The 11,573-nt window shown below is 35.2% G+C and overlaps 1 protein-coding gene across 4 annotated transcripts; it reads left to right on the plus strand.

The window, feature by feature from the left end:
* Positions 1–1,556: 1,556 nt before the first annotated feature.
* LOC129317009 (mitochondrial Rho GTPase 2) lies at positions 1,557–11,077 on the plus strand. Of its 4 annotated transcripts, none has more exons than XM_054961314.1 (14): positions 1,557–1,935; positions 2,273–2,405; positions 2,483–2,632; positions 3,162–3,338; positions 3,461–3,712; positions 4,405–4,473; positions 4,607–4,662; positions 8,509–8,590; positions 9,076–9,287; positions 9,441–9,510; positions 9,699–9,823; positions 10,281–10,431; positions 10,534–10,720; positions 10,831–11,077. In XM_054961314.1, exons 1-14 carry the CDS (start codon positions 1,730–1,732, stop codon positions 10,899–10,901), a joined length of 1,941 nt encoding a protein of 646 aa, XP_054817289.1. In that variant the 5' UTR covers positions 1,557–1,729; the 3' UTR covers positions 10,902–11,077. The 4 variants fall into 4 exon arrangements, with proteins under 4 accessions (XP_054817289.1, XP_054817304.1, XP_054817312.1 ...); XM_054961321.1 differs by having other exon boundaries at positions 1,558–1,935; positions 9,711–9,823; XM_054961329.1 differs by lacking the exons at positions 10,534–10,720; positions 10,831–11,077 and having other exon boundaries at positions 10,286–10,422.
* Positions 11,078–11,573: the final 496 nt, after the last annotated feature.

Raw genomic sequence — 11,573 nt, forward strand, 5'->3', positions numbered from 1 at the left:
GACTCAACTCAAATCCAATTGTTGAAACCCAAAGTTATGAAGGAATCGGTTAGCACGACTATTGCTAACGCGAGGTTCTTCCAAATAAAAAATGTCAATTTTATTTTGCTAGATAATGTTCTTGACAATGAGTGGGAATGTGTAGCCACCAGCATATTGACAATTTTAAGAAAATATTACCATGATAAAAGATGAAAGTGGGAAAGAAGATGAACCTTATTGTAGTTCATTTCTTTCATCAACCATGGCCAACTCATGCTATGTCTTTGGAAGAATTGATTCATGATAAAAATTTAATTATATAATTTATGAATGAGATAAAAAAATATTATCTCTTTACTCATAAATAGGATCAGATGATGTAAGTGTTATTTAAAAATTATTCAAGTTACCCTCAAAATATTATACATATAAGAGGAAGTATGTGTTATTTATAGATATTTTTCATCCTATGTGAATAAATTTTATTAATTAAATTGCGGGTCCTGCATTGATCTCACCTTTTTAAAATGATAGATCTCACACCTAATTTTTGTTATCATGAATCCCACATCCATATATTTTTTTTGACAAAATATCTATTAACTATTTTTTAAATCAAATTTAAACAAAAATTTAAAAATAGCATAGCATTATTCAAAATACTGTATATCTATAATATTTTGATGTTCATTACTATATATATTGATTTATTAGTGTGAATATTTTACGATGCTCTATATTTTTCTTTTTTATCATTTGATTTATTATTAAAATTAAAAATAATATTTGAAACAATATCAATCTTTCCTTGATGCCCATGACTTCTCCAAATGATATTTAATAATTCATTCTATTTAATTGTTGATTTTGAAATTTTCTTCATCCCTAGTTGTCATTGATTCCTCTAATATTCTTTTTATTAGTTAAGATTTTCTTCATCTCCAGTCACCATTCATTCCGCCGGTCTTCGTTTCGTTCAAATTCACATTGCTCCAACTCTTTCTATCATCCAACTCTTTCTATGCTCCTATATTTTTATCATCAACCACCACTTAACAAATATAAGATGATATATTTCTTTTAATTTATTAATGAAAATATTTATAATGTTCTATCTTTTTCTTTTTTTTATCACTTGATTTATTATTAGAATTAAAAACAATAGTTTAAACAATATCAATCATTTCTTGATATTTGTGCAAAAGCACGAGATGATTTTCTAGTTATAATTAAATCACTGTGCTTAGAGTAATGGATAGACTAATAATTTTTTAATAAAATTGCATACAATTTACGAAGCCATTCTAATTTAATATTATTTCATATCAGACTTCAAAACTACACTGAAGTTGCAATTAATGTATCCCTGTCATCAACAAAAAAAAAAATATATTAACGTATCCCGTCCATTTCAAGCAACAAATTTATTTATGAAGTTAATTACTGAACGGGGCAAAGAGTTAAACGGGGTTTTTGTCCAAAAAAGAAGAAGAAGAGTCAAACGGGTTTTAGGGCCTAAAATGAGGTGGACTAATAGCATAAACAAGCTATAAATTAATTAATTTCACGCCTTCACGGGGGTTTTGATTCAACGCAAAAAATGAACCTCTAGAATTCAACAAGATTGCCTGTGTTTCATAAGGAGCGAAGCAAAACCAGGACGGGGCAACCCCGCCAGATTGGCGAATTGCCATTTTTTTCCTTCGCTGCTTCTACTGCCACTGTTTCTTTCCCTCACTTTGCATCAATGGCGGTTCATTCCTCCTTCGCCGGTCGTTCTGGAGTTCGAGTCGCCGTCATCGGTGACCGAGGTACCGGCAAATCCAGTTTGATAGCTGCTGCGGCTTCTGAGTCCTTCCCCGACGCCGTCCCCCTGGTCCTGCCCCCCACTCTGTTGCCTGATGATTGGTTCCCCGATCATGTTCCGCTTACCATCATTGACACATCTTCCAGGTCCGTCGCAGAGAACTGTTGTATCAGCATGAAGAAAGTTGTTTCCCCCTCACCCCTTAATGACAGGAACCGTACACAGACGCATATTAATTTCTCCCATATCTTTTATGAAGCTGTTGCTAATCAAACATATGCCGTGCAATCGTGCATTTATCTTACTGATGCATTGCTATTCTTTTTCAATCCTGATTAAATTTGGTTTCCTGTTTTCTTCACAATTGCTTGGATTTTTTTTTTTTTACTCTCCGTGCTCACAATGAGTGTTGATATTTTCTTCGGGAGAAGATAATAGCCTGATCATTCTTCATTCTACTTAAACTATTATTTTCTCGTTTAGCTTGGAAAAACGGGGCAAGCGCAACGACGAGCTGAAGCGAGCTGATGTAGTGATTTTGACATATGCTTGTGATGAACCGACGACCATTACTCGTCTTAGTACTTACTGGATCCCTGAACTGGAGGAGTTGGAGGTTTGAACTGTCATTTCCAATGACAAATTAAGTATTAATGTCAATCAAATAATCGTTTATTCTTTATGATTGTGCAGGTAAGGGCACCTGTAATTGTGGTTGGTTGCAAGCTAGATCTACAGGACGAGAATCAGCAAATAAACTTAGAGAATCTCATGACGCAGCTCCTACAACAGTATAGTGAAATCGTGACCTGCATTGAATGCTCTGCTGCTACACTATATCAGGCATGTTGTCTAACCGTGCGATACTTGACAATCTTACTTTTGTTTGCCTAGGAGGTAACCCATGTTTAACCAGTCGTTTGGCGTTTCATTAATGATTAAAAAAAGATTAAAACCTTATTATTGGATCACTCTATTGGTTTAGTGTTTTTGTATTTAAAAGATGAGCCAATCGCATAACTGATCATCACAATAATTTCTTATAGTAGCTAAGCAAGTTTCATTCATGGGCATCCCAGTGGGACATTGAATCTTCCATTTAGATCTATTTGTTTTTGGAAGGGGGTGCCATCTTGATTTCCAGCAGTCACCTAATACAAGAAGCATGAAAGGTTGAAAAACGTTTAAATTATTTTGCTTGTTTTCCCTCTGTAAGTATAATAATCTGAAATTCATTCTTGTTGGCAATCGTGTAATTGTTTGGGTTCATATGTAAAAGTATATTATCTTGATGATGTTGAACTCACATTTGGCTTCCTCTATGCAAAACTGAAGCTCTCCATAATTACGTATTAATTTTACTTGCTATCAGGTCCCTGAAGTTTTTTATTTTGCTCAAAAAGCAGTACTGCATCCAGTGGACCCATTGTTTGATCACGAGAGGCAAGCTTTAACAGATAGATGTTTAAGGGCACTGAGAAGAATTTTTGTCCTCTGTGATAGAGACATGGATGGTGCCCTCAATGATGCAGAGCTAAATGGATTTCAGGTTTCTGATGACCTTTAGTTTTTTCTTATTATATTTATTTTGAATAACAAGGTTTGTATCCTTTTTGGAACCTCTTGTATTTTGAAAATTCTGAAAACCTGTAGTTGTAAATATTTCAACAGGTTAGATGTTTTGATACGCCATTGCAGTCAGCTGAAATAATGGAAGTCAGAACACTTATTCAGCAGCAAGCACCTGAAGGAATCAACCGGCATGGTCTTACTTTTGCAGGCTTTACTTATATCCATAACACATTCCTGAAGAAAGGGCGTCCTGAGACAATATGGGCTGTTCTGAGAAAATTTGGATATAATAATGATTTAAAACTCCGTGATGATTTTCTTCCAGTTCCATCTAACTATGCATCCGATCAGGTCCATTTTTTTCCAAAAAAAATCTCGATTATATTGAGATCCGCTTTGATCTACCCTGTTTGACTTAAATGGAAGAGGTTAGACTACTGGCACAAGAATTGGTTGTTAAGAGTAGATTAAATTTCTATATTTGCAATATTCCTGTGAGTTTGAAAGTGATGAACAAGGAATGCTAAAATGTTTCTCATGGTTCATGCTAGTATGTACTGGTTGTTAACCATCAGATTCACTGGGGTTGATGAGTGCCTAAATTTAAAAGCATATTTGGCCGTATGCAAAAAAATTGTTGTGTGCTTCTTGGGTATCATGAAAAGAGAGAATTTTATCTGATCCTATAATTGACACTTAAGTATTGCCTTGCATTTATTGTCAGGCTTTTTCCATTAGCCTCGACATTTTGTACAAATTTCATAATTTGAATCCCACTTAGTTAGCAGCTGTTACTTGGTAGTGGTCATTATATATTATTTCTTGTTGCTCATGAATGAATTGAAGATGGGGATGTGTTCTTTGATGGTGATGGTTTTACGAAGCATGATTGTTGAATTAGAAAATTTTATACTACATTTCCCTTGTCTATAGGTTATTGAGTTGTAGATAAACTTTGTTGTGAAGCTGTTTCAGAGAATCAAAAACCTAATTTATGTCATGTGTAATATGTAAGTAATCACATTTTTGATACCATATTACAGAGAGTGGAGCTGACAAATGAAGCTGTAGAATTTCTGAATGGTATCTTCCGATTGTTAGATACAGATAGAGTATGTGTGATAGCATTTTGAATATTGTGTCATACTCACCACTTTGTGCTATTACTAGCTTCCCCCCCTTTTAGGTTGTATTCCATAGCTAATGCTTCTCTAACCTGTGCTTTGGAATTTTGATGTTTTCCAGGACCGAGCCGTACAACCTGCAGAGCTTGATAAGCTATTTTCTACTGCCCCAGAAAGGTCAGCTTTTTTTTTTTTTTGCAGTACTTTTTTTTTTGGGGCGGGGGGTATGCATTAGTGTGACTTTCTTTGTGAAATTACTGTCTTAGTAAGGATCAAGTAGTCTAGAAATAGTTGGCTGTTTGTAATAGCTGCTATTGCTGAAGTATAAGAGGAGAACTTCGAGATAAATCCCAGGTTCAAAAATCAAAACCCAGGAAGAGAACTGTCCTCGTGAGATTCTACTTATGCCCGCTGAATATTAAAGGTTTTTCATTTCCTGTAAATATTTCAAGTCAAATCACATGAAGCTTGCTTCTTCAACTTCTAAGTGCTAAGCCCTTCATATTTGCTGTATTTGCATGGGACTTTTCACAAAGAGAGATTGATTAGAATTGGCCATACGTGTAGGGGAAAATAGATTATATAATATCTCAATCAAAGCTTTGATGGGATGAATTTTGTTTGCGTGGAAATTAGAGTCTTTAGGTCGTTGCTTCTATTCATGTTTTCATGACAATGTAGTTGGCAGTGCTTATGACTAAACTGTAGCCTATTTCTTGCAAGTTCTGGGCTTTATATTCTTGATTCTTCTATTTAGCCCAGCCATCTGGTGTTCATAGGGTTCTTTTGGGTCCCATCCTTTGAGACTGTTGGTCTTGCTTAGAATGTAGTGGTAATGTCTTTGTCATTATGGTTACTGCTTGGGCACTCTAGTTAGCATCCAACGTCTCTTGCTTTCTCTAATTAGAAGTGATTCCCAGAAATATTTTAGTTTGCTGCTAATAATAGTTGATTTTTGTTTTGCCATAGCTCATGATATTTTAGGCTTGAGTATATATATAAAGTTGTTTCCCCTAAATCTTCATTTGTTTTTCATACAACCTATGCTAATTTCCTTTATATACTACATATGATATGGGTATGCCACTTGCTATACTATTATGATGTTGTATACACATGCTAAACACATCTATTTTCTTTCATTCACTTGCAATACTTATTAAAAAATTCCAATCTATCACATTGTATAGAAAACTAATAATGACAGATTGGTGTAAGCAGCAATGTATGATAGTAAAGGCACAAGTAACAATTTCGGATGAGTTTGTGTTTGACAAAAAAATTTTTGCTTAAAGGATCACTTCTAAAAAAAAAAACAAAAGGAAAAAGGAAAAAAGGATCACTTCTCATGGGGCTGTGGTTTCTGTTTCTGTAGCGTTACAAAAACATTCCCCCCTACTTGTTCGAGGATAGATGTCTTGTTATTCTGTTATACTATGATTAGCATTAGAGTTATCATAAGATGTGATGGTGGTATGCACTAGTGAACTATTGGCTGTCTTTTTATTCTTTCTTCTTCTTCTTCTTTAATATTGCGCAAGTTCCTTTGGTTTGGTTCTCCTAATTCGTTTTGAACTCTAATTCTTCCTTTGAACTTAACTTTATGTATGTTGTGCCTTATTGTATGTCTCAAACATTGATAATTTGTAGAAGAATGTAAAGGAAGCTGTTAGGACACTATCCAGTGCTTTCAGAACAAATCACCAAATGGCCCTATGGGGAAGAAATTTAACCAAGAAGTTAAAAAGAAAAGATGAAATACATCACTTCCAGATGCGGGCACAACACCCTAATTCATATGAGCACATAGTGATACAAACTTTAATAACACACGCCAGTTACAGACACTAAACTTCAACAATACAGAAGATACTAATGATGCTGAGAATGAAGATATAGACAACAATACATAACACAACAAAGATGGAGAACGAGAGGATTACAGATCTTTTACTACACTGAATAGGAAGGCGCGCACACACAATACTGCATATTAATCTTCAGAACAGAACACAAGACTCAGTTGCCAAAATTTTGAGAGGTTGGCTTGATCCATCAAGACCTAACCCAAGCTTTTCTTCCTCACCCTTCATACCTCTCAGTCCCTCCCTTGCACACCTACTCATGACTTTTCAACTGCTTCCTCCTACCCTTCATCATTATTCCTTTCTTTTCTCCTTTACTTCCTGTCTTATCTGATTTTTTAATTTCTGTGTATTCTCCTGGACTTTCCTATAAAGATTGGACTACATCAGGGATCATCTCTGAGTCCTTATTTGTTCAACTTGATCTTAAATGTTTTGACGGAACATATTCAAGAGGAAATTCCGAAATGTATGCTCTTCGCGGATGATATAGTTCTTATAGCAGAGACAAGAGAAGAGGTTAATTGCAAACTTGAGTTATGGAGGAGGACATTGGAGTCGAAAGGTTTTCGTTGAGTAGAAGTAAGATGGAATATTTATATTGTAAATTTGGTAAAGGACTATTCGACAATAATTTGGAAGTGAAATTGGGAGATCAAATTATACTTCAAGTGGAAAGTTTAGATATTTGGGAGCCATTATTCAAAATGATGGCGAAATCAGTGGAGATATTTCACATAGAATTCAAGTTGGGTGGTTTAATTGGAGAAAAGCTAAAGGAGTTATTTGCGACCGTAAGGTGCCTAATAAACTTAAAGGAAAGTTTTATCGCACTGCTATCAGACCGGCAATGTTATATATTAGTGAATGCTGGGCTCTAACGGGACAGCAAGAGCATAAAGTTGGAGTAGCAGAGATGAGAATATTACGATGGATGTGCGGACATACACGTAAAGATAAAATTCGAAATGAGCACGTACGCGAAAAAGTGAGGGTGGCACCTATTGAGAAAAAAATGGTAGAAAATCGGTTGAAATGGTTTGGGCATGTACAAAGAAGACCAAGGGAGGCACCAGTGAAAAGAGTGGAGCATATAACTTTGAGTCCGATTAAGAGAGGTAGAGGAAGGCCTAAGAGAACACTCTTGGAAGTTGTTGAACGCAATCTCTTAATTAATAATATTCCTAAAAGCTTGATAAATGATAGAGCACAATGGCGTCTTGCAATCCATGTAGCCAACCCCACCTAATGGGATAAAAGCTTGTTGTTGTTGCTGTTGTGTATTCTCCTGGACCAATAGATCCCCATTTTCTGCCTGTTGCCTCTTTTCCACTTTGCTATGTCCCTTTCTATGTGTTTTGGTGGTAGTAGGGAGTTGGGTCTTATCAGAAGAATTTGTCATTTTTATCATACAAATATTAATTAAGAAAACCATAGTCCAGCCAATGTCATATTGTATCGTGATATTGAGATCAAGGGGTTCCGATTGCCACCTATTCTTCTAAAGGGTGGAATGAGACTAGTACCATTGAATGAATAAAAAAAAAAAGACTATTACCATTGAGTATTTGTCATCCTTATCATATAGGATTTGGGAAGACTTGCTTGGTTTGGATACTGATTGGGTGTATGAATGAGGATAATAACAAAGGAACGCTTTAAATGAACTAGAAAGGGGAAAACATTGATAATCGGCATATCAATTTGTCATAGAAAATCTAGAGCAGGCCACACTATTCAATTTTTCATAAGTTATAAACAGTATGATTTATTTTCCAGACTCCATGTAATACACAAGGAACCATGTCTAGTTTTTCTCTATTTTTTCCTTTTCTCTTGGGTTTCCATGATTCAGTGTACATTTGCCTTTGTGAGATTTCAAAAAATTTTTGTCATATGGTTTTGAATATTTTGGTCTTTTAGACATGAGATTTTAGAAAAAGATATGTTTTCATTATCCTATTTGCAGAATGTTACCTTGAGAGTGAAACTGATCTTATGGTATTTATTTCTATGCTGTTATCTATTTTCCGTGGGGATATGTTCTTTGTAAATTGTTTACCTTTGTTCATATTTTGATGCTTGATATGATCCTATATCAATGCCTTTTTCATTGACATTCTACGATTTTAATTTTGTACTTATATTTGAATTCCAGTCCATGGAGTGATGATCCATATAAGGATGCTGTTGAGAGAACTGACGCAGGCTACATGACTCTCAGTGGATTTCTGTCCCAGGTTGTGTAACATCCGCTGACTTGATTTCTTGAACCAGCCATTTTTGTTTCCCTTGTTCCTAACCATCTGTACTGTGTTCATGTTCTGTTGGGGATAAGCTTGTGTCCGATCAATTTCCCTGAGGATTGTTTGTTAATAGTTATAGAGATATACCTAATCGTATTGTTTGTCTGTGACTTTCAAATTATGTGGTCGTCTGACAAACTAGCCAGAAATTTATTGGGGATAAGTCTTGTGCCCGATCAATTACCCTGAGAACGTCATTGCATTATGATTTCTTCCTTTAACTATCTTTTCTACCCTTGCTCATCTTTTGGAGGGGATGGGACGTTGTTTTTCTAGTTGGGACCCCTGACTTTGTTCATTTTTATGGTTTAATATTTACAGATTCAATTCTCAGTTGAAGATTTGTGCTACTTTGCATTATTTCTTTCCATTTAGTTGGAAAAATGAGTTATTTATTGATATAGCTACTAAATCTTCAGTGGGCTTTCATGACATTACTTGATCCACCATCTAGCCTGGCCAATTTGATTTACATTGGATATAGTGGCAATCCCGCTGCAGCACTCCGCGTTACTCGTAAGAGATCTGTAGACCGTAAGAAACAAAAAACAGGAAGAAATGTGTTCCAGTGCTATGTCTTTGGTTCGAAAAATGCTGGGAAATCTACTTTGTTGCATTCATTTTTGAGAAGGTGGTGCTCCTCAATCAATTAACACATCTTTGTATATGCTAGTTCATTATATTTGATATTTCATTTAATAAAATCTAATCCATAAATACAGTTGTGCCTTTTTAATCCGAGCAACCTTTGACTGCTTTCAGTTGTTGCTCATTCCTTTCACAGGCCATTCTCTGATACATATACTCCGACAATGGTCGAGCAATATGCCGCAAATATTGTTGAATTAATTGGGGTGAGTATTAGTTGCCAAAATATGATTGTGCCTCAAGGCTTATATTATCTTGTCTTCCCTCTCACAGTTCATTTCAATTTAATATACTCTATTACTAATGAAAATAACAAGTCACTTTGAGAAGTCCTGGGGGAATAGGTGTGCGACTAGCAGTTTTAAGTTGGATCTAAGTGCTTATTATCCCGAAGTTCAATGTACAGGGGACTAGAAAAACTCTTATTTTGCGGGAGATACCTGAGGATAAAGTGAAGAAATTTTTGCCAAATCGGGATTGTTTGGCTGCATGTGATGTTGCTGTTTTTGTATATGACAGGTATGATGCTGTTTTCCCACCATATGTTCATAACTTCTTACTGTTTAGGACACCTAAAATAAATTCTATTTTTTAATCTACTTCATTGGTGAACTCTCCTAATTTTCTGCTGGGTGATAAAGGCCGATATTTTGCATTATATGATAATCAATTCAAGAACTTGATTTTTGACCCAATTTTTTTAAAAAGCAAAAGAAAAGAAAAGGCATCTCTTAGTTGTAAGTTTTGTTATTTTACAAGGCTATATTATTAACTCAGACTATAAGAGAAATTGTTTCTCACATGATATTAGTATTGGAACCTGATTTTGAGGCTGTACTCCATGCCTTTTCTTCTTGGTCCTTGGTTGGATAAAATTCCTTAATTGAAAAAACCTTGTCTTACCTTTGTTGCATATGCATTTTTTTGGCATGTTGTCTTGTGTTGTGGTTCAAGATCTTCGTTCCATGTTCTGTAGTTCAGATGAACATTCGTGGAAAAGAACCAGAGAATTGCTCGAGGAAGTTTCTAGACAAGGAGAATTAACTGGTCATAGAGTCCCTTGCCTTCTCATTGCTGCTAAGGACGACTTAACTCCGTACCCAAGGGCAGTGCAAGATTCAGTTAAGGTGTGCATTGTCTGCTTATGACTAATTTTTTGATAATGCATGATTTCTGTGCTATTCCCGTGAGCTCAGGATCTTATCATCTATTATTTGTATGTTATCCAGGTTACGGAGGAATTGGGGATAGAGGCACCCATTCATGTGAGTTTGAAATTAGGTGATTCAAGTAATGTGTATGATAAGATTGTTAGTGCTGCAGAACGCCCTCATTTGAATATTCCTGAAACTGATATTGGGAGGAAGAGAAGGCTGTACCATCAGCTTCTTCATCACACGCTTGTATTTGCCTCAGGTGCGTTTTGTTTAGCTACCTCCTAATGAAACTTTACACAGTACCGCAAATATGCACATCCATTTTTTCTGTCGTCTCAACTTATACGTTTTTCTATCATGAATTTACAGTTGGGGCTGCTATGGCAGTTGTCGGATTAGCAGCTTTTCGTGGATACGCGATGAAGAAAAATTCTGCTTAGCTCAACAACTTTCCTGAGGATGCCTTTGAGAAAAAAATAAAAAAAAATATAAATTAGAATTTTTTATCGCGAAATACAATATATAATGTACAGTAATTGCATCCATTTTCTTGTGAGGATGCCTTGTTTGTAAGTCTTCCTTGTTAAAATAGTTATTCAATTTGTTTGGTTTTCAATCTGATTTCCATCGTGCATATTTTAATTTTAATAATATCAAAATTGAACTGAAGAATTGAAAATATAAAATGAAGCAAAAATGGAGGCTCTATCACTCATCAATTACAGCTATTCTGAAGATCATTTTCTATTCGACAAGATCAAAAAAATTAGAGATCTTATTATGAGAGATTGAGTGGTCACTTTTGATCACGTATATAGAAAAACAAATAGTTGCGTAGGTTTTCAGGCGTGTAGATCTTATTTAGAAAATTTTAATGTTATAATCTTAAATGATTCATCGGATGACTGTAAAAGCTTTATGATTTTAGACATGATTAGAATTTAATTTACCTGTATGGTTTTGCTGTGGTCTTTTATTTAAAAAAAAAAATGAAGAGAGTGACGAGCCCTTTGACCACCACAAGGCCAGGATTATTGTGGAAACTCAAGCACTGCTGGCTGGGGAGTAATATTTTGGCCTTTTTTTTTTTTTTTGGTTGTTGTTGTTGGGGC

This window comes from Prosopis cineraria, unplaced genomic scaffold, assembly GCF_029017545.1.
Source record: "Prosopis cineraria cultivar Desert tree isolate PC_DT_omini unplaced genomic scaffold, ASM2901754v1 PC1, whole genome shotgun sequence".
NCBI classification, from domain to species: domain Eukaryota; kingdom Viridiplantae; phylum Streptophyta; class Magnoliopsida; order Fabales; family Fabaceae; genus Prosopis; species Prosopis cineraria.

What these genes read in the sequence shown, in the direction of transcription:
- LOC129317009 (XM_054961314.1), top strand. Translation starts at nt 1,730, where the DNA reads ATGGCGGTTCATTCCTCCTTCGCCGGTCGTTCTGGAGTTCGAGTCGCC. An exon ending in CTGCTGCTACACTATATCAG is followed by an intron (nt 2,633 to 3,161) that starts GCATGTTGTCTA and finishes ACTTGCTATCAG; the next exon opens with GTCCCTGAAGTTTTTTATTT. An exon ending in TTTTCTACTGCCCCAGAAAG is followed by an intron (nt 4,663 to 8,508) that starts GTCAGCTTTTTT and finishes TTTGAATTCCAG; the next exon opens with TCCATGGAGTGATGATCCAT.